The sequence below is a fragment of the Prionailurus viverrinus genome, chromosome E1 (genome assembly GCF_022837055.1).
Source record: "Prionailurus viverrinus isolate Anna chromosome E1, UM_Priviv_1.0, whole genome shotgun sequence".
In the NCBI taxonomy this organism is placed as follows: Eukaryota; Metazoa; Chordata; class Mammalia; order Carnivora; family Felidae; genus Prionailurus; species Prionailurus viverrinus.
The window spans coordinates 24859667-24882711 of NC_062574.1; the positions used below are offsets into that span (position 1 = coordinate 24859667).

The 23045-nt window shown below is 37.2% G+C and overlaps 1 protein-coding gene across 2 annotated transcripts in view; it reads right to left on the minus strand.

Moving 5' to 3' along the window:
• Positions 1-23045, minus strand: part of USP32 (ubiquitin specific peptidase 32) — a 243099-nt gene that overhangs the window by 82975 nt on the left and 137079 nt on the right. For both annotated transcript variants that reach the window (XM_047832929.1, XM_047832928.1), the window contains exons 6-10: positions 8887-9018; positions 6996-7103; positions 5610-5725; positions 4337-4399; positions 1854-1937 (exon numbers count right to left, since the gene is read on the minus strand). In XM_047832929.1, coding sequence (XP_047688885.1) covers positions 1854-1937; positions 4337-4399; positions 5610-5725; positions 6996-7103; positions 8887-9018 — 503 coding nt within the window. The remainder of the gene's footprint in view (positions 1-1853; positions 1938-4336; positions 4400-5609; positions 5726-6995; positions 7104-8886; positions 9019-23045) is intronic.

Genomic DNA, 23045 nt, shown 5'->3' on the forward strand with positions numbered 1-23045 from the left:
AAATAGTTGATCAATTTTCATATTACCAATTTTCATATTACCAAGTCATTTCTGTTTGGAGTAGTGACTAATATTATTTTTGTATGTTTATATTTTATAAAGCCATCAAGTTAAAATCCCTGCTGAAAATTGTAACTGATGTGTAACAACTGATTGATATAAATGGATATTATAGGCTTATCAGATTGTGTGTGTGTGTATACGTGCGTGTGTATATATATACACACGTATGTATATATACACACGTGTGTGTGTGTATATGTGTATATATACGTATATGTATGTGTATGTATATGCACGTGTGTGTGTGTGTGTGTGTGTGTGTGTGTGTGTGTGTGTGTGTAATTAGTCATTTGCTATCAGGAAGAGACCAGTTTCCATTTATTCTAGCATAGCCATGTTTATTCTTTACATAAAACAGAAGAACATGATAGATATAAACATAAACTTCTGACCTTCACAGGGGTATAAGGAAAGAAAAATAAAATGAGGAATCTAAAATAGGGGCACCTGGGTGGCTCAGTTGGTTAAGCATCTGTCTCGATTTTGGCTGGTCATGATCTTGCAGTTCATGAAATCGAGCCCTGTATCAGGCTCTATACTGACAGTGTCAAGCCTGCCTGGGATTCTCTCCCTCTCTCTCTGCCCCTCCCCTGCTCGCTCACATCCTCTCTCAAAATAAACTTAAAAAAAAAAAAGAGGAATCTAAAATATCACTATTAAGTCAATGTAAATATTTGTGAAAAATTATAAAAAATGGAAACCATAAATTATTGTTTTTAATTGGAGCAAGAGAAGAACTACAACTAGGAAAATAGTTGAAATCTGGCAAGCCTTATGACTTAATGTTCATTCCTGGCACCTTTTCTCTCCTCCTTCTTTAATCTTTCTTGTTTCTTCTAAAGAATTTTTTAAAAAATTTAGAAACAGCCTTGCAGCCAAGATAATCTCCTAACTGGAGAGACTGTGTACATTGAAAATTCTACAGCTGCCTACTTATGATTCATCTTTCTGTTCACACTGCCTCACTTATTAGGAAGGACCTTTAAAAAAGACAACAGTGAAGAAAAATAAGAAATTATGATGGCTTTTGCAATCTAAATTATTATCTATGCATCTAACATGCTGATCTATCATGAGTTATAAGATAAATATACATAATCAGCTATATTCTACTTTTCTATCTCCCATGATTTTGAGATGCTTCGGTGGGCTCTCACCCTCTGTCTTAGCATCTTTCAGGTGTATACAGGATAATGTAGTTTTTTTTTTTTAATAATTTAAAAAAAAATTTTTTTTTTAATGTTTATTTATTTTTGAGACAGAGAGAGACAGAGCATGAACAGGGGAGGGGCAGAGAGAGAGGGAGACACAGAATCTGAAATGGGCTCCAGGCTCTGAGCTGTCAGCACAGAGCCCGACGCAGGGCTCGAACTCATGGACCATGAGATCGTAACCTGAGCCGAAGTCGGACGCTAACCCACTGAGCCACCCAGGTGCCCCTAAATAATTTTTTTAAAATGTTTATTTATTTATTTTCAGAGAGAGAGAGCACGCGTGTGAGAGTGCACAAGTAGGGGAGGAGCAGAGAGAAAGGGAGAGATAGGGAGAATACCAAGCAGGCTCTGTACTAACAGTGCAGCCTCAGGGCTCAAACTCACGAACCATGGGATCAGGACCTGAGCAGATATCAAGAGTCGGATGCTTCACCAAGTGAGACCTCTAGGCACCCCTACAGTTCTTTTTATAATATGCGGTTTTGTAGCTGAGTTGCAGTTATTACTACACAATGAAACAGATGTAGAACTACTGGTACTATTAGTCTCTGTACCTGTCATTTACTTCAAACCTACCTGGAAAAGGAGATTCAAAAACTCATTGGCAAGAACATTTTTCACGCTCCAAATCTGGTAGTCTTCTAGAGTAAGATGACCCATCTGAAAGAGAAACAATGTTTAAAAAGATCTCATGTAAAGAATGTCCTCATTTTTACTGAATTTGAGTAAAATCTGATTTATTAAACGTATATTGGTCATTTTTATTTTAAAGCAAACAAATAACTTAAAGTAGATGCTGCATGTTCATCTGAAAACTAGACCAGCTAGGGTAAGTTTAAAAGCAACAAAACTCTCTCAAAGCAGTCAATGGTAATGAGGATAATTTATCATCAACAAGCTTTATCCTCCAATAACCTGGGAAATAATTCACATTATCTTCTGCTTCAAGGGTTATCTAGGGAAAACCACAAAAGGTTCTGAATAAAGTGGAGTATTTACTAATTAAAAAAAATTTTTTTTAATATCTATTTCTGAGAGACAGAGCATGAGCAGGGGACAGGCAGAGAGAGAGGGAGATACAGAATCCGAAGCAGGCTCCAGGCTCTGAAGCAGGGCTTGAACTCACAAACTATGAGATCATGACGTGAGCTGAAGTCGCCACCTATTTACTAATTTTTGAAAGCAAAAAAGCAGACTCTGGATTATGTCCTTTCATTCTAACAATTTTCTAAAACCTTCTTAGAAATATCTACCAATATTATCAGACTTCTTAGACATTTAAAGGAATTTGATAATAAATTTCTGATATATCAAAAATGAGTATCTATATAAGATTTTCCCAAAACTAATTTAACAATTTATAAGTTGAGTAAAGGCAGCATTTTTGTAGTGTCAATGTGTACAAAAAATTCCATATACATATAAAGGCAATATAACCAAATGTTTCTTACTGCTTGTGTTCACATAATTACTTATCAATCTTAGATGAATAATGTTTTTTGCTTTTATTATTTAATGATATTGATATGTTCTCTTTTCATTATATGCTAGCCACATGTAAGAAAAGATTTTCAATTACTACAGTTATGATTATTAGCTTTCACAATACAACTTCTTCTTAGTATGTTAATATTAAATCCAAATTTAGTATGTTAATACTAAATCCAAATCCAGTATTACGCTTTTTTTTTAATTAAAAAAAAAAGCATAATATTGACATAATCTGTCTCCAGCGAATAGGTTTGGCTGAAAGGTCCAAGTTTTATTCTGAGCTGTTACTATTTCATTATTGTTGCTACATGGAGATGGAACAGCTAAATTAAATTATCTTCTTGTTAAAGTTTACAATAGAGCCAGAAGTAGAAACTCCATCTTACATAAAAAGACAGCAATAATTCCTACTATTTATTATTCAGAAAAAGAAGTATTAAAAATTGTACCTCTACATGAGGCATTTTCTAACAGAAATTGTTGCAGGTTTCTACGCATATCAAATAGAAGTGGATACCTTAGTTTTTGGTAGAGAGAGGTAAACAAGGGAGACTATCTGTACTGCCAAAGCTCAAGCCCTATAAAACTCACCTCTGTTACTGAGCATTAGTTAATAAGCCTATGATGATTCCCTCTAGAATCATGATTGAAGAAAGAAAAAAAAAAAACTAATGTCACTTATTTTATCTAAACCTCTGTAATACTACTGTAGTCTACATCCTACCAATCTGGTACTTGGTACATGTCAAAATTTGAAGGGAAAGGCTCAAAATAACTCAAATATGCCTCACATATGTGCATTATTTTCAATTTCACACGGTGACACAAAGACATTACAGTAACGTAAGCTATAGGAATAAACCTATTATAATATCCTTACTAATAAATGTTGTCAAACTAAAAAAAAAAAAAAAATAAGAAGAATTTATTCTTTGTTAAGTATATGCTTACTCTTGGTATTACGTGATTATCCTGGCTGCTATTAAATAATTCAGGAGACATCATTATTAATACTATTAGAAAAAAATAATTTAGGAATATATGTATCACCCAAATTGAGATAAAAAATCATTTCTATCATCCCAGCTATCCTATGGTCCTTCCCAATTAATCCATGCATTCCCCAAATCACTATTCTAATACCTATCACCATTTATCAGTTTTGCCTCTGTTTTTGAGCTTCACATAAATGGAATCACACAGTAAGTATTCTTTTTTGTGTGACTTTTTTTGCTCAATATAAGGTTAGCCCTACTATAACTTATTAAAATGGAAGAAATAAATATTATAAACCATAGATGTCAAGGGCTATGTCTATTTAATTTTTATAAAACATCTAGTTGTAAAACATAAGTTTATATATATAAACACTTAACGGAGCTGTTTAAAGACGGAATGCACTATCTTTAGAGACAACTTCGTGGTACTATAACTGTAGGTCCAAATAAACCCTTGGTGGAAGTGATGCAGAAGGGATTCAAATATGTATATAAGCTATATATCCTAATTCATTGTACATGGTATTTTCAGAAAAGAATATAATTTATCCTAGCCCTAGCTAGACTCACCTTTGTGGTGTCATGTGCATTCAATATGCCTTCTACAATGTCAGATAGATCCGTATGTAATTCCTTAAAAAAAAAAATCCAAAGGAGTAATTAGAAAAGGGTAGTTACATTTTATTATTCAATGGCTACAGAATACTGTATTTTAGTCAAGTATTGTTAATTTTTTTATTTAAAAATTTTTTTAATTTTTTTTTAACGTTTATTAATTTTTGATACAGAGAGAGAGCATGAACGGGGGAGGGTCAGAGAGAGAGGGAGACACAGAATCTGAAACAGGCTCCAGGCTCTGAGCGGTCAGCACAGAGCCCGACGCAGGGCTCAAACCCACGGACCGCGAGATCATGACCTGAGCGGAAGTCGGACGCCTAACTGACCGAGCCACCCAGGCGCTCCTATTTAAAAATTTTTTAATATTATTATTATTTTACAGTGTTATATTCATTTCAGGTATACAATACAGTGATTCAACATTTCCATACAACACCCAGGGCTCATGACCACAAGTGCCCTCCTTAATCCCCATCATCTATTTAACCCATTCCCCCACACTCCTCCCCTCTAGTAACCATCAGTCAAATATACATTTTTTTTTTTTATTTGAGAGAGTGTGTGCATGTGGAGGGGGGGGTGGGGAGGGAGAGGGAGAGAGAATGTGAAGCAGGCTCCATGCTCAGTTGGATCCCATGAACCTGGGATCATGACCTGAACAGAAATCAAGAGTCAGACGCTCAACCAACTAAGCCACCTAGGTGCCCCAAGTATTTTTTTAAATTACCTTAATAAGTTCTTAGGTTTCCTTTAAAAAAAATTAAGAGGGGCGCCTGGGTGGCGCAGTCGGTTAAGCGTCCGACTTCAGCCAGGTCACGATCTCGCGGTCCGTGAGTTCGAGCCCCACGTCAGGCTCTGGGCTGACGGCTCAGAGCCTGGAGCCTGTTTCCGATTCTGTGTCTCCCTCTCTCTCTGCCCCTCCCCCATTCATGCTCTATCTCTCTCTGTCCCAAAAATAAATAAACGTTGAAAAAAAAAATTAAAAAAAAATTTAAGACAATTTTCCTGTAGTTTCATTCTTTACACAATAAGTTCAGTTTATTAAATTTTCTAAGACACATTCTCTTTCCTATTTTGTACCTTCAGCTATGAATATTTTGAGTATGTAGCATTAATATAGCAACTCAAAATAATAACAAATCCTTTTCTCTCTCTTTTTAAATTCTCCACTCCACTTTCCTATTGGAAGTTTACATACAACAATATGTATACAATCAGAACTTACTGGTATATCATCAGTGCGGTTGTCCTTCCACACCTCTAAAAGTGCAACCACCATGTCTCTCAGTTCAACCCTGGAGAGAACTCCATCACGGTCAACATCAAATACCTTGAAGCAAACTAAAGAAAAGAAACTCTTATGGAGGAAAATTACTTTTCTATTCTGAAGTACAATGCCTTTTACTAGACGCTGACCTAGCAAAATTAGTTTCTCAAGCAAGTATATTTGGATTAAGTTCTCATCTGGAGCAGACTATAATATGTTATTAAAGTCCTCTAAACTTGTAGGGCTTCCTGCATTCTTCGTAAATCTCTCTCTGAATCAGTACCTGGGTTACAGTCCTATGCTTTACCCAAATTTAGAGTTAAATTCCTTGCAAACTGATTAAAAAAAGGGGGGGGGAGTTACTATACAATAAATATTACACTATCTCACAGGTTTTGAGGAGGCAATTCAAGCCTTTATATTACTTTGTAATATTTAAAACTGATAAGTTGATTTTTATAGTGCTGAAAGTATTCCATTTACACGGAATATCAAACAAATCACTATAGTTACCTTGTTAGCCCATCAGCAAAAAAAAAAAAAAAAGTTAAAAACAAATTTAAGGTGATAATTCACCTCATTTGAGATGCAAAATTTCGGCCTCCTTATTTAATATTAGAACTTTAATGGGAACAAATGATCTACCATAAAGTCAGACTGTAGTAATGGCATATCATCAAGGAAGAATTCTGAATTTTTAAAATTAAGTATCTATTTCATGTTTGTGAAGCTGTATTTTAGAAAGACAGTGATGATGACCCTAGTAAATACATTAGAATTAGGTTCCAATTAAATGTAAACTGCTCCATTTTCTCATATCTGGTTAAGATTTAACAATGTAATATACTTATGCTTGTAAATTATGCTACAATAACATTTTAGCTAGGTTAAAGAGACCATTTTAGTATTTAATAAAATTATGTTTTGATCATAAATTTCATCTTGCTAATAAAATATTAATGTATACAAGTGACAGAAAATGAGTTATACTTTAAATTATGCAAGACACAAAATTCTCTATAGACTACCAGAATATATTTTCCAAATGCTTAACACTGTCAAATATATTGTAAGTGATATAGTTCATTGATCATGAACTGCAAATTCATCAGGAAAATCAATCCCATTATTAATCAAAAAGATCCCAAACTACTCCACAGTAAAAAAGAAGAGATGAGTGAATCCTTAAACTGACCTCAGGAAAACCTCAACATGAGACTAATATTTACCCACCTGACAATGTGATAAAAATTCAAGCCTTAATACACAGATGATTTTATATAGATGAATGCTAATTCTTTCTGTGTAGTTTGCAAATTTTGGGACAAAGTTTAACACACTTACATTTTTGTCTTTCAGCCAGGGGTCCCCTACAACAGGCTGATAACCCACAAGATATCTCCTTAAAATCTATGTGATTGTCACGATTTTCATCAAAAGCATTAAACAAACCTGTAAAATAGGAAAAGATACCATAAATCACAGCCAACAAGTCTCCTAATATTAATAATATCATGTTAATGAAAAGAGGCATGACTCCCACAAACTGGTCAAATTAAAAAAAAAATTGTTTATCAGGAGCTCCTACTGCCTCAGGAAGTATTTTTCTCCTGGCATAATTAAAATTAAAACTACAGACCATAGCAGAAAACACATTCCTATCATCCTGTGTTTGGTTATATTTGCCTGTTTGTCTCTATCTTCTATCACTTGTAACAGCTAAAAATGATGATGGCATGTAAAAAATTAAAATAAATTGAAAAAAATTAAGAACTGAAAAAATAATCAGAAATTACTATTATCCTTACTTAGACTGAGAAGAAAAAGGAAAAAAGGAGAAAAGCTGAACTATATACTTAAAGACAATATATGAGCTCCCAAAACCTCTTTCATTAAGCAAAGAAAAACATGTTACAAACAAAAGAAATTCTGTACTGCAGTCTTCTTTGTAGTTTATGTTTCATAAATAAATACTTAAAATCAAAAACAAAAGAAAATTTGTAATCTTGTGGTTTTCAAACTTTTTAACTCAGGACTCTGAGATCAAGACCTGAGCTGAGAATAAGTCGATGCTTAACTCACTGAGCAACCAGGCAACTCTGGTTTTCAAACTTTGTGTAAAACATAGAAATGGAATAATTTTGTTTTCAAATAAAATGATTTCTCAACCTGCAATTCTAAAAAGGTGAAAACACAATTGTACTGTTGAAGTAAGGTGGAAAAGCCCAGATCCCCATCTGTCCTGGCTCCCCCAATAAGTACTTCTAAAGTACCCCAGGAATCTGAAGAATACAGACTATATTTCAAGAATTCTGTGCCCTTAGTTTAAAGAGTAGAAAACTAAAGCTCAGATGGGGTTAAGTGATTTGCCAAAAGTAAGAAAAATTAAGAAGAACACAACCCAGGGGCGCCTGGGTGGCGCAGTCGGTTAAGCGTCCGACTTCAGCCAGGTCACGATCTCGCGGTCCGTGAGTTCGAGCCCCGCGTCAGGCTCTGGGCTGATGGCTCAGAGCCTGGAGCCTGTTTCCGATTCTGTGTCTCCCTCTCTCTCTGACCCTCCCCCGTTCATGCTCTGTCTCTCTGTCCCCAAAATAAATAAACATTGAAAAAAAAAATTAAAAAAAAAAAAAAAAGAACACAACCCAAATATTCAGATCCCAAATATGATTTTTATGATATTATCCACAATTATTCTTTGTATTCCTAATTAAAAAAAAAAGTTATAGCAATGAAAAGTTTAGAGCAGCAAGAACCTCAGAGATATTCCAGGCTAGTAATTTTTAAATCTTTTTTGGTAGGGGGAAGGATATAGCAGTGGAACCTTCTTATGCAGAAGAAAAATAGTAGAGGCACTTGAGGTGAGAAAGAGGTGGACTTATGGGTGGAAACCTGGAGCTTTACCCACACAGTGGCCACCACCCTATTCTATGCACCATAGGCTAAGACACTTCATTGGAATACAGTGACTAACTTAGTCAAACCCATTTTATATTTGAGGAATTCATGTGCAGAGAGAGCTAACCTGATTTATGAAAGGTTACACAGGTAGAATAGGAAGCTCAAGACTACCATCTTCATTCCCCTTTTCGTTTTTTTTTTTTTCCATTAAACAATGCTATTTGCAAGAAATTTGCAAACTTACAACATTATGGCATTTTAGAGTTAAGATGGATGTAATGGTTAGAAATAAGAGATGGACTCAGGTGTGTTTGCCATTTGTAGAAAACAGACCTACCTTCACTTAGAGATGGACGAATGGGTGGTGAAACCAATGGGCCAAATGTCTCTAAATCAAATCGTCCAGTCCGGGATTGAGCCTTTAGCAACCAATAGCGTTTCTCCAGATCAATGATGTCTGATTCTTCCACTGAGAGTCAAATCAAATAACATTATAAAACCTCAGACTTCTCTTCTGGGCAGTTAGTTCATCCTGATCACATAACTTCCAAGGATATATTTTACTAATTTTCTGATTCAATTGTTAAAAATAATAATTACCTAAAACAAAACTCTGGAAGACAAATACGTTATATCTAAAATGGCATGAGAATTAAATCTGAATTAATATAAAAGTGGCTTTAAAAATCAGGAAAAAATGTTCACAATTTCCGTTAAGTAGGCTGCTTAAACCCAACATGTAAAATAATAAACAACTGAGACATTTCTTTTTGGCTTCCTATACCACTTTTATCTATATTCCCTTTTCATAATTTTCAACTTCTATCTTGGATTTAAAGATTTTATATACATATTCGCTCCTGGTTACACTGTAAACATCCTAACAGCAGGATCCATGTCTGATTCATCCTGTCGATATGGTAACTACTTACACATTCAATACTTATTAAATAAATAAAAAAGAATATGAAAAAGATGCTATAAATGACAAAAGTCAATAAATGACAGATGAGGTAGGATAGGATTTACAATGTGATAAATAATAGGTGCATCATGAAAACATGAATGTCCTTCACCCCTCATACATCAGAAAGTAGACTAAAAAATTACAGATATACTCCAACCACAGTTACATTTTCCATGTGCTGTTCCCCGCCCCCCCGCCCCCCACCCCATGCAAAGAAGTAAGATTTAGAAAGCAAACAAAGTGAGTCCTTCCAGTGCCCTGGCTTTTTGCCTGCAATCACCTTCCAGACCTTGGCAAGATTGGAGGAACCTAAGCAGTGAGAGATTTCGCTGAGTTAAACAGAGAAGTTGTAGTTCTGGGAGGTTAAGATAGCCGAAATTTGCAAAGCAGAATACTGGAGAGGAAAGAGTTATACAAAGAAAGAGCTCCAGAAATCTGCATAGGACTCTTGTTGAGTTTTGGCAGAATAGTAAGCTATGTATGTATATAGTGAAATTCATTCGAGGCTGGGCTAGGAGATACCTAAGTTTTGGCTAGCCAGAGTAGAGACACTTTCTTGAACACAGGGAGTAGATTAAGAAGGTCACACTTAATTAGAAGGGAAAAAACTCTAGAGTAAATGCTACGTCAGACTTAATAAAGCTTTAAAAAAATTTTTTTTTATGTTTATTTATTTTTGAGAGACAGAGAGACAAAGCACAAGCAGGGGAGGGGCAGAGGGAGGAGAGACACACAATCTGAAGCAGGCTCCAGGCTCTGAGCTATCAGCACAGAGCCCAACACTGGGCTTGAACCCGAGAACCATGAAATCGTGACCTGAGCCAAAGTCAAATGCTTAATGGACTGAGTCACCCAGGCACGCCACCCTAATAAAGCTTTTAAAAAAATCCTTGAAAATGCCAAGCTGATCCACAAGTAATTTACCGGCCTATCAAAAGAAAACAAATTCCTTTTAAAGGAAGAATCCACTTAGCCATAACATTCATAATGTCTAGCATCCAAAAAAATATGACACAAGCAGGAAAAAGTGATCCAAAATCAGGAAAAAATTAGTCAATACAAAAACCTATAGAAATAACAGAGAATTTGGAATTAGCAGACAAGGCTTTAAAATATCTATTGGAAACAGCTCAAGAATTTAAGGAAAACCATGACTACGTTGAGGGGAAAAGGGGGGGAACTAAAAAAGCACCAACTGATACTTTCTACTTATTTTTTACAATTTTTTAAATGTTTTTTTAAATTTAGTTTTGAGAGAGAGACAGAGCGCAAGCAGGGGAGGGGCAGAGATAGGAAGACACAGAATCTGAAGCAGGCTCTAGGCTCTGAGCTGTCAGCACAGAGCCCGAGGCAGGGCTTGAACCCACGTACCGAGAGATCATGACAGAGCTGAAGTCAGATGTCCAACCAGGCTACCCAGGCATCCCCCAACTGATAGTTTTTTTAAAATATGTTTATTTATTTTGAGAGAGAGCACAGGAGTCTGCATGTGTGTGCATGTGCACAAGTGAGGTGGGGGCAAAGAGCGAGAGAGAATCACAAGCAGGCTCCGTGCTGACAGCACAGAGCCCGATGTGGGGCTTGATCTCATGAAACTGTGAGATCATGATCTGAGGTGAAACCAAGAGTCCAAAGTTCAACCGACTGAGTCACCCAGGTGCCCACCAACTGTTATTTTGATGAATACAAATATTTGAAATAAAAAAATTCACTAGAGAATTTCACAGCAATTTAAAAACTACAAAGGAAAGATCAGTGAATTTGAAGACCAAGCAACAAAAACTATCCAAATGGAAGCATAAGGAGAGAAAAAAAGTGAAATATTAGAACCTTACTGTAGTATCAAACAGCATAACATGCATGGGGTCCCAGAAAGGGAAGGCAGAAAATATCTGAACTAATAACAGTTGAAAATTCCCCCAAATTTGATGAAACCTATAATTCCACAGATACCAAAGTTCAATAAATTCTGTGCAAGAAAAATTCAAAGAAAACCAAACCAAGGCAAGTCACAATCAAATTGCTAATAGAAAAAATTTAAAGCAGCAAAAAACAGAAGCAAAACCTACTACAAACAAGGGAACTATGATAAGCAATGATTTCCCTTCAGAAACAAGGGAGCCAGGGGTGCTTGCATGGCTCAGTCAGTTAAGTGTCTGACTCTTAGTTTCAGCTCAGGTCATAATCTCAACGGTTCATGGGGTTGAGCCCCATGTCAAGCTCTGTGCTGACAGCACCTGCTTGGGATTTTCTCTCCTTTTCTTTCTGACTCTCCCCCACTCAAAATAAATAAAAAGTTGAAAGAAAAGAAAAGAAAAGAAAAGAAAAGAAAAGAGAAAAGAGAAAAGAAAGCCAGAAAACAAAACAATGGGGGGGAAATGTTGAAAGAAAAAAAAACCCTGTTATTTTCATATTCTATATCCTATGCAAATATCCTTCAAAAAAGGGGAGGGGGGATGAAGAACTTTTTGGACAGACCAAAGCTCGAAGAATTCATCAACAGCAGAACTGCATCAAAAGGAATATTAAAGGATGTTCTTCAGACTGAATACCAGATAGCAATCAGTTATCTATCTATCTATCTATCTATCTATCTATCTATCTATCTATCTATACAAAGGAATGTTGAAAACAGGAAATGCCCAGTCTTTAAACTTCCATGGGGCGGATATCACTGACCATACCAGATTTTGGATAGGAGCTTGATGGCAGCTTTGGTTAGACTAAGTTTTTCTTCAGTTCAAATGCTTTGAAAACTGAGTTCAGATTTCTATTCAAGAGAACCCAGAAACTGCTGGCTTTTGAAACTAGGGGTCCATAAACTCCAGCCTGGAGGCTGCATGCATGTTCACATAAATAGTGTTTTATTAAAGCACAGCCACACCATTTACTAACATATATAATTTATGGCTGCTAACGTATTACAATGGCAAAGTTGAGTAATTGTGATAAACAGACATATGGCCCACAAGTCTGAAATATTTACTATCTGCCTTTTTTAAGAAAAGGTTTTGCCAATCTCTGTGTTAGACCTTGAAAGTGCATGACTGCAAGACTTCAAAACTGAGACTACACAAAATGACAGCACCTAGGGACCAAAGAGCCTTGAGACTGTGACCCTTCAAGAGTCTGAGATTTTAAAATTGTTAGGCCATAAAACTGTAAAATCAAGAGATCTCTTTTGACTTCTCAGCCTGCCCCCAATCAGCAAGATTTCCACCTGAGAGAACTGGGTGGCAAAAATTATCTTTGTACGTAGGGTTCCTTCAGATTCAAATCTGAAACAGGTTTCTCAAAAGTTTGGCTACTTTTTCTTCATTCCAGCACAACCTGTCCTCAGGCAGGCTCACTCCCCTGCCAGCCTTACTCCCAACCTCAGCATCTGGCCTGAGATTTGAAAACACCCTATATACCCTTGATCACCTAGGAAGGGCTTTGTCTCTCTGGAGTTTCACTTTCTTTTCTTTTCTTTTTTTTTTTTTAAGTTTATTTTCATTTATTTATTAATATTGATTTTATTTACTTATAGAGAGCAAGCAGGTGAGGGGTAGAGAGGGGACAGAATCCTAAGCAGGCTCTGTGCCACCAGCACAGAGCCCGATGTGGGGCTCAAACTCACATACCTTGAGATTGTGACCTGAGGTAAAATCAAGAGTCATATGTTTAATCGACTGAGCCAACTGGGCACCCTCTTTTTTTTTTTTTTTTCCTAAGATTTCTTTGAATGCAATGGCTTTATTTATTTATTTATTTTTTTAGTTTTTTTAGTTTATTTTTGAAAGAGAGAGAGAGAGAGAGAGAGAGAGAGAGAGAGAGAGAGAGAGAAGTATGCACACAGCAGGGGAAGGCATGAGAGGGAGACACAGAAGCAGGCTCCAAGCTCCAAGCTGTCAGCACAGAGCCTGATGTAGGGCCCCAACCTATGAATGGTAACCTGAGTCAAAGTTGGACATTTAACTGACTGAACCACTCAGGTGCCCCTGCATGCAATGGCTTTAAAGAAGAGTATGATTGTTTCGTCTATGTAGTGATTTCATGTTATTACAGTGGAAGTGAAAGCCTTTTATACCCTTCTATACTTCCCAACCTAAAGCAGAACCCTTCAATTAGCATTTAACATGAATCTGAAAATTCTCACCAGTACAATAAGATATAAATATGAAAGTACAATATTAGAAAAGAAGAAGCAAGGTTATTCTTTGTGTAAAGCAGAATGCATATCAAAAACTGTTTTTTACAAATTATAATTGGGTTTAAAAATCTATAAGGATACAAAATACATATACAAATATCCATGCTTTTCTTATATAACATTAATAGCATGTAAGAAAATATAAAAGACAAAAAACACAAAAATAGCAATTCCCCACAAGAAACAAATATCTAGGGGCGCCTGGGTGGCGCAGTCGGTTAAGCGTCCGACTTCAGCCAGGTCACGATCTCGCGGTCCGTGAGTTCGAGCCCCACGTCAGGCTCTGGGCTGATGGCTCGGAGCCTGGAGCCTGTTTCCGATTCTGTGTCTCCCTCTCTCTCTGCCCCTCCCCCGTTCATGCTCTGTCTCTCTCTGTCCCCCCCCCCCCAAAAAAAAAATCTAAAAGTAAACTTTAAGATATAAACGAAACTTTTATGAAGAACACTTTGTAACTAATATTACAGATCTGAATAAATGAAGAAGCATACCATGGCCCAACAGGGCCTTGATAGAGGCACACCATGGAGTTAAACAGGGTGTAAGATCACACTGTGAGGGTGGTGTAAGAGTAGAGATCTGAAGGAGGCAAGGGGACAAATCACAGAGAAAAAACTTTCTAGAGAACAAGGCCTCGAGATGAAAGCTTGCTTAGCAAGCTCAAGGAAAACAAAGAAGATCAGAGTGGCTGAAATGGAGTTAATGAAGGGGAGAATAATAAGAGAGTAGTAGGAGATAAAATCAAAGAAAAAATGGTCAGATTATGTCATTGTGAGAACTATGGTTTTTTTTTTTTTAATGTTTATTTAATTTTAAGAGAGAGAGAGCAAGAGACAGCAAGTACAAGCAGGGGAGGGGCAGAGAGAAAGGGAAGAGAGAAAAGGAAGACACAGAATCCAAAGCAGGCTCCAGGCTCTGAGCTGTCAGCACCGAGCCTGAAAGTGGGGCTTGAATTCATGAGTCATTAGTTTATGACCTGAGCCGAAGTAGGATACTCAACCTACTGAGCCACCCAGGTGTCCCCTTATAAAACTTTTTTTTTAACATTTATTTTTAGAGAGAGGGAAAGAGACACAGAGCATGAGTGTGGAAGGGGGAAAAAGAGAGAGAGGGAGACACAGAATCCAAAGGAGGCTCCAGGCCCTGAGCTTCAGCACAGAGCTAGATGCGGGGCTCAAACCTACCAACTGCAAGATTTTGACCTGAGCTGAAGCGAACGCTTAACCAACTGAGCCACCCAGGCGCCCCACTTCAAGAAATTTTATTTTACTTATTTTTTAATGTTTGTTTGTTTGTTTATTTTGAGAGAGAGAGACAGAGTGTGAGTAGGGGAGGGGCAGAGAGAGAGGGAGACACAGAATCCGAAGCAGGCTCCAGGCTCTGAGCTGTCAGCACAGAGCCCGACGCGGGGCTCTAACTCACAAACTGTGAGATCATGACCTGAGCCAAAGTCGGACGCTCAGCCGACTGAGCCACCCAGGCACCCCTAAAAGAAATTATATTCCTTTTGCTTGACTTCCAAGGGGTTCCCTGGACTTAAAGCTAATATCTATTTTCCTTTCCTACCTCCATTCTTTTTTTTTTTTTTTTGAAGTTTGTTTATCCATTTTGATACAGAGAGAGGGAGCAAAGCCAAGTGGGGAAGGGGAAGAAAAGGAGAGAGGGAATCCCAAGTAGAATCCACACTGAAAATGTGGAGCCCAATGTGGGGCTCAAACTCACGAACCTTGAGATCATGGCCTGAGCCAAAGGCGAACACATAAATGACTGAGTCAACCAGGAGCACCCCCTACTCATTATACTGCCCTGATGCTCTCTATGCCTAAAACCTAAAAAAAAAAAGAGGTTGTTACTTAAAAAATCTAAGAGTAAAATTCTTTTGAAAGTAAAATATAAAAATAACACTGCACTAGGAACATAGAATTTTGTGTAATTATACATCAACAGATGGAAGAAATGAGATATTCAGAAAGCCAGTATTGTAATTTACTCTGAAGCAGAAGAAAACTCATGGAAATGACCACACCTGCCATAGGCAAAAACAAAAAAGGCCTTGACAATATGTACCTGGGGTCAAGTACACTGGTTCTAACTTGTCCCCATTTTACAAAGAAGAATACTTTCTTGGGAAGTTCTTAACTTTGCTATCTCCAGAATAGTCCTCTTAATGATCCATAAAATCTATGAACAGGAATTCTAAGAATGACAATGAAGTTACCCTACACTTTGGCATTTAAAAAGACCTAATTACTTATTAATTATTAAAAGTAACTATACACTGAGGGACAAGATTATTTGTTTTTGTCAAATTACACAAAATCATTGTTCATAGTTTTAAATAATGGGCTAAGTTCATTTTTAAAATTTTACAGAAAAATCATCAAGGAAGATTATGATACAAAAAAGATAAAATTTTCATACAAGAGTACATGCTGTCATAGATTTTCTTTTTTAACCAAATGTCAAATATACTACATTCATTGACACTGTAACCTCCTGATGAATCCACCTTTGCAAAGGTCCAATAATTTTGAAACTAAAACTAAATTTTAAAAATATGCAAAACTTCTACATAAGTACATAGTTTTCATTTTTTTTAAAACAGAGGTATCTATCAAATACCTATATAACTGAATTTACTAAAAAGGAATATTTAGGGGTTCCCAAGTGGCTCAGTCAGTTGAGCGTTCGACTTTGGCTCAGGTCATGATCTCATGGTTCATAGTTTCGAGTCCAGAGTTGGGCTCTGTGCTGACAGCTCAGGGCCTGAAGCCTGCTTCAGATTCTGTGTCTCCTTCTCTCTCTGTCCCCCCCTCCCCACCCCCGCTTGTACTCTCTCTCTCAAAAATAAATAAACATTAAAAAAAGTTAGTAAGGAGAGTAATCACAGGAGCCTGATATATAAACTGAGATAGCACTACTGTTTCCTTTTCCAAAATAAGATACCTGGTCACTTCATTTACAATGTATGAAAGAAAAAGAAACCTTTTAGTTCCTGCAGAGAAACTGCTTTCTCAAATTCTAAACTTTCTTCTAAGTAGTAGATATACATATAAAAAATCTGACCCTGAAACAAAACAAGGAAGACAGTAGCCTTGACAGAAACTATGTTCTCATTTGAATACTTCTAGGTACTGAGCATATGCTCAACAAGTACTTCTGATTAATTAGTGTTTATACAATACACTAAATTAGAAACACACACAAATCACACTGACTTGACTCTCAAAATTTTTTACCTTTGATAACTGTTTATAAATCTCCTTAAAAAGCACAATTTCTTTGCTAAAGGAGAAATGCGGAGGGGCGCCTGGGTGGCTCAGTTAAGCATCAGACTTCAGCTCAGGTTATGATCTCATGGTTCATGGGTTGGAGCCCCGCATCAGGCTCTGTGCTGACAGCTCAGAGCCTGGAGCCTGCTTTGGATCCTGTGTCTCCCTCTGTGTCTGCCCCACTTCTGCTCACTCTATGTCTCTCAAAAATGAATAAAGGCTAAAAAAAAAAAAAAAAAAAAAAAAAACTTAGAAAAAAAAATGTGGAAAGATGTGTTGAAGATATTTAAAAGAAAAAAAAAGATCAGATTGTCATGGTCACCAATTAAAACCATGCTTTACAGTTCCCTCTTATGCTTATGTGATCTGTTCATATTTTGGTTATAGACTGCATGCAATTCATCATCAAATATTTGCCAAAAGCAGGCTAAAATAAATTATATATATTATTACATGAACTGGCAACTGAAGTGCTGGGAAGAGGGAAGGCAACTAACTTTATTTTCACTTAAAGAAGTTAGAGGTAATGACTGCAATAATAATTACTCTACTTGCAACTCATAGATCAATATCAGAACTTATACTTTACTAGCTAAATATGAATGAATCTATCAGCCATCTAAAAGTATAATTTTTTTCTGGTTCACAACAGCAGCACACCATACTCCCAACATTCTAAATAATTCCTGGCCTACACTTGGGCCATCCTAATCAAGTCCCATCTTACCAGAGGTTCCAGCTGCAGAAATAGCTCTTTAATGCCAGAAATGGGTTCTCATTAAAAACAAACAAACAAAAAACTGGCAAAACATCCAAGCGTTTTCAAACAGTAACACATTTCTTGAACACTGTTGAGGAAGCAACCTGTTCACAAATGCAACGACCTTCTGAGATCTACTTAAAATGGCTGTAATCCTTACATCTTGTACAACCGATAAGAGGATAATGAAAAAGGGACATGGAGATTTACTAGGGGTTTATGGTCAAAGAATCATTGACATACTTTTTCTCTTATTGAAAGAAGGTGCCAGCAATGCCAGCTAAAATGTTGCAAGGGAATATAATAACACACATATTTTTAATTGAGATAATAAATGCTAAAATAGAAACAATATAAATTTAAATTAGACATCAAAAGAATAATCAAAATGCATTCAAAATTAGCCCAAAATACTACATTAATTACCTCAAAATCCACTACTAAAAAATCTGAGTTATTCATCAGGCTTATTCATTCTTATGATACATTTTAAGGAAAATTCCAAAAGTTCTTTCTTAGTTTATTTAGGGACACATTTACACGAAAGAATAGGCACAAATATTTTCTTCCAAAAATATGGCTAAATTATATGAAAATATCAATATTAAAGAAAATAACTCTCAATTCATTTTTATCTTATTTGTTAATTTTTGAGAGAGAGAGAGAGTGTGTGCACACAAGCAGGGGAGGGGCAGAAGGACAGAGATAGAGAGAGAATCCCAAGAAGTCTTCACATCCAGCTTGGAGCTCAATCCTACCACCAGCTATGAGATCACCTGCGCTGAAATCATTGAGTCAGATGCTCAACCGACTGAGACACCCAGGCACCCCTCAATTCATTTTTAAAACATAGTTCTTAAAATCATAGTTCTTCTACTCCCCATTTCATTTCTAAGTATCCCAAGGGGGGAAAAAAAGGAAATTGGAAAAGTGAATCTGCAAGATTGTCTGAAGTGAGTCTGAAGAAAATGGTGCACCACAACCACAACTCCTTCTATCTCAATTAACAAGTTACTCATAAAAGATTCAAGAATAAAATGACTGTGTGTCCATAAACTGCCTTCATCTCAATTTTGGCACCTAGTAGCCATCTGATCTTGAGAAAGTTTCTTTAACTTCCCATACTCTTAGTTTCCTTAGTTTTAGAATATGAATAAAATGAACCTCAGAGAGGGCACAAGGATTAAATGAGAGGATATACAGAGTGCACATAGTGCCTGCTTTAGTAAGTGCTCAATCTACACTAATTAGAACTCTCATAAAGAGAAATTAAGAAAACAGTCCTGTTTACAATTGCATCAAAAAGAATGAAATACCTAGGAATAAATTTAGTCAAGTAGATAGAAGATCCGTACTCTAAAAACTGTTAAGACCTTCTTTAGTATTATGTTTAGATTCCTTTCTCTTTATTTTTTGTGGGTATCTATTAGTTTTTGGTTTGTGGTTACCGTGAGGTTCATATATAATACCCTATATATACAGCAGTCTATTTTAAGTCTGTGGTCACTTAAGCTCAAACACATTGTAAAAACACTACATTTTTACCATCTACTTCATATGTTTTTAACACTATATTTTACTTTTTATTCTGTGTATCCCTTAATTATTACAGAAATAGTAGACTTTACTACTTTGTCTTTTAACCTTCATACTAGCATTACAAGTGGTTGATCCCCTACCTTTACTGTATGTTTGCTTTTACAAACAGATTTTTCTCTTTCATAATTTTCTTACTTCTAGCCATGGCCTTTTCTTTTTCACTGAGAGAAGTCCCTTTACTATTTCTTACAAGGCCAGTTTAATGGTGCTAAACTCCTTTAACTTTTGTTTGTCTGGGAAACTCTTTTATCTCTCCTTCAATTCTGAGCGATAACCTTGCAGGTAGAGTATTCTTAGTTGTAGGGTTTTTTCCTTACAGCACTTTGAATATAACATGCCACTCCCTTTTGGCCTGCAAAGTTTCTGCTGAAAGATCAGCTCATGGTCTGATGGGGGGTTCTCTTGTATTTGCTCTTCCCCCTTTGAAGTTTCTCTTTTATCTTTAATTTCTAACATTTTAATTACTATGTTTCTTCATGTGGATCTCTTTGGGTTCATCTTGTTTGGAAAACTCTGTGATCCCTGAACCTGGGTGTCTGTTTCCTTCCCCAGATTAGGGAAATTTTCAGCTATTATTTCTTCACATATGTTATCTACCCCACTTTCTCCGTATTCTTCTTTAGAGACCCCCATAATGCACATGTTAATATGCCTGACATTCCAGAGGTCCCTTAAACTATCCTCATTTTTAATAATTCTTTTTTCTTTTTGCTGTTCAGCTTGAGTGCTTTCTACCACTCTGTCTTCTAGATTGCTGATCCATTCTTCTGCATCATTAATCTGTTGATTCCCTCTAGTCTATTTTTCATTTCAGTTACTGTATTCTTTACTTCTGATTGGTTCTTTTTTAAAATATTTTCTATCTCTGTTGATGTTTTCACTGTTTATTCATTCTTCTCCTGAGCATCTTTCGATGAGCATCTTTAGTTTTTTTGTGTGTTTATTTATTTTTGAGAGAGAGAAAGCAAGGAAGGGGCAGAGAGAGAGGAAAACACAGAATCTGAAGCAGGGTCCAGGCTCTGAGTTGTCAACACAGAGCCCGACACAGGGCTTCAACTCACGATCCTTGAGATCATGACCTGAGCCAAAGTCAGACAACTGAGCCACCCAGGTGCCCCTAGGTGAGCATCTTGAGGACCATAACCTCCAAGTTTTTTATCAGGTAGATTGCCAGCTTATCTCTGTTTCATTTAGTTCTTTTTCTGAGGTTTTATCTTGTTTTTTCATTTGGAACATATTCCTGTGTCTCCTCACTCTGCCTGTTTGTTTCCATGTATTAGGTAGATCAACCACATCTCCCAGTCTTCTTTTTTTTTTTTAGTTTATTTATTTATTTTGAGAAAGAGAGAGAAAGAATGCGAGTAGGGGAGGGTCACAGAGAGAATCCCAAGCAGGCTCCACACTGTCAACGAGAAGCCCAACGTGGGGCTCAAACTCATAAACTGTGAGATCAGGACCTGAGCCGAAATTGAGTCAGATGCTTAACCGACTGAACCACCCAGGTGCCCCACACATCTCCCAGTCTTGAAGGAGTGGCTTTATGTAGAACATGTCCTGTGGGGCCCAGAAGCACAGTCCCCCTAGCCACCAAAACCAGGAGCTCCAAGGGTATCCCCTGGGTGGGCTGTGTGTGCATTTCTATTACGAGGGGCTGTGACTGCTGGAAGTACATTGATAAGTGGAGCTGTCCCTAGCATGACCGGCTTAGATGCCCCGATGCAGTTACTACAGGCACATTGGTAAGGTTTGGCTGCCCTGATGAGGCTGGAGCCAGTTTGGGAGGCTGCTGGTCCAGGCCAAAGCCACCCACTGGATGCAGCATGGTGGGAGCTGCTTTGGGGTCCCTGGTCCTGGTGGAGGCCACCCAATGGGTGCTGTGGAGTGGAAGCCATTTGGAGGAGTACCAGACCCAGCTGAGGTCACCTACCAGACAGATATGGTGGAGCAGAAGCCACTTTGAAGAGTCACCTGTTTGGGAGAGGAGAGTTAGGCATGGAAGGATATTGAGGCAGGGTGAGTGGTGCTAGCAAGGCAGATGTAAAGTATCAGAAATGGCACCTACCAGCACTAGGCCAGCTAAGTAAGAGTAAGAAAAATGGCAACCGCCTGTGTTTCTGTTCCAGGAGAAAGTTCCTTCAAATCCCTGCCCCTTCAGCACATGCACTAAAACTAATGAATAAATCTCCTTTACATATGACCCTGGGGACTTCAAACCCCTGCCTCTGTGCTCTTGGAGTGGATGGATTTGTGCACAGTCTACTTTTAAGAGCAGAGTCTCAGGTTTCCTAGAGCTCAATGGGTTTCCTATAGCTCAAGAGCTTTCCTGGAGTTAGGCTCTGCTGTTTCAAATCCAGGCTTTGTGGGAGCTCATCTTCCCAGTGCAGGTCCCCAGGCTGGGAATGTCCAATGTTATGCTTGAAACCCCTTGCTCTTCAGGGAGGACTTCTGTGTTTGTGACATCCCTTCTGTTTAAGGGTCACCACACTGGGGGTATTAGTCCTAACTACACATCCTGCTCCCCTCCTACCTATCTCCATGTGGCTTTTTCTTTATACCTTTAGTTGTGGAATAGCTGTTCTGCTAGTCTTCAGGTTGTTCTGAGAAAGAGTAGTTCTATATGTAGTTGTAGTTTTAGTGTATCTATGAGAGGAGGTAAGCTCAGAATCTTTCTACTCCACTCTCTTGATCCTCTTCAGGTCTAATCTTAGGTATTTAAATAGCAAATTATGAGAGAAAAACACAACAGCTCTGACAAAAATTTGATTAAGATCTACTCAAATATTAAAAACTTGAGCTCTGGGCTAATGTTCTAATTCAATTTCTTTTTTTCTTTAAAAAAATTTTTTTTAATGTTTATTTATTTGAGAGAGAGAGAGAGACAGAGACAGAGACAGAGACAGAGCATAAGCAGGGGAGGGGCAGAGAGAAAGAGGGAGACACAGAATCCGAAGCAGGTTCCAGGCTCTGAGCTGTCAGCCCAGAAACCGATGCAGAGCTTGAACCCACAAAATGCGAGATCATGACCTGAGCTAGTCAGACACTTAACCCACTGAGCCAACCAGGTGCCCCATAATTCAATTTCCTAAGCTTAAAAAAGAAACGGAGGCACCTGGGTGTCTCAGTGGGTTAAGTGTCCAACTCTTAATTTCAACTCAGGTCATGGATCTCTTGGTTCTTGGGATGAACCCTGTGTTAGGCTCTATGCCGTGAGCAGCTTTCCTGGAGTTAATCTCCAGCTTGGGATTCTCTCTCTCCATCCCTCTCTGCCCCTCCCTATTCACACATGCACACACACTCACTCTCAAATAAATAAAATTAAAAAAAATAATAATAAGGTAACAATAATCTGGAATTTGCAGTTCTGAAAACTGTACCTGCCATGACAAAATCTAAAATCTTACTCTAACTCTGTATTGAATACAAATAGATTCCCCAGTTTCACTTGTGATTTAAATAAAAGAGAACATCTGATTAAATATGGCAGTGTGTTCAACTTACTGTGACTTTAAATTTTACTTTATAATTGTATGTGAAAAATAAAAGGCATCTGCATTCTAATATAAATGTTACTTACAAGTGAAAAATTGTAATTCCTTTTTGTTTCCTAGATATCTTGGCTCATTACACAAATTTAAACGTAGTCACTGATGCTTTAAAATAAATATTTTCTGTCTACTTATAAATCAGTTAATAACACTATTTTTTTATC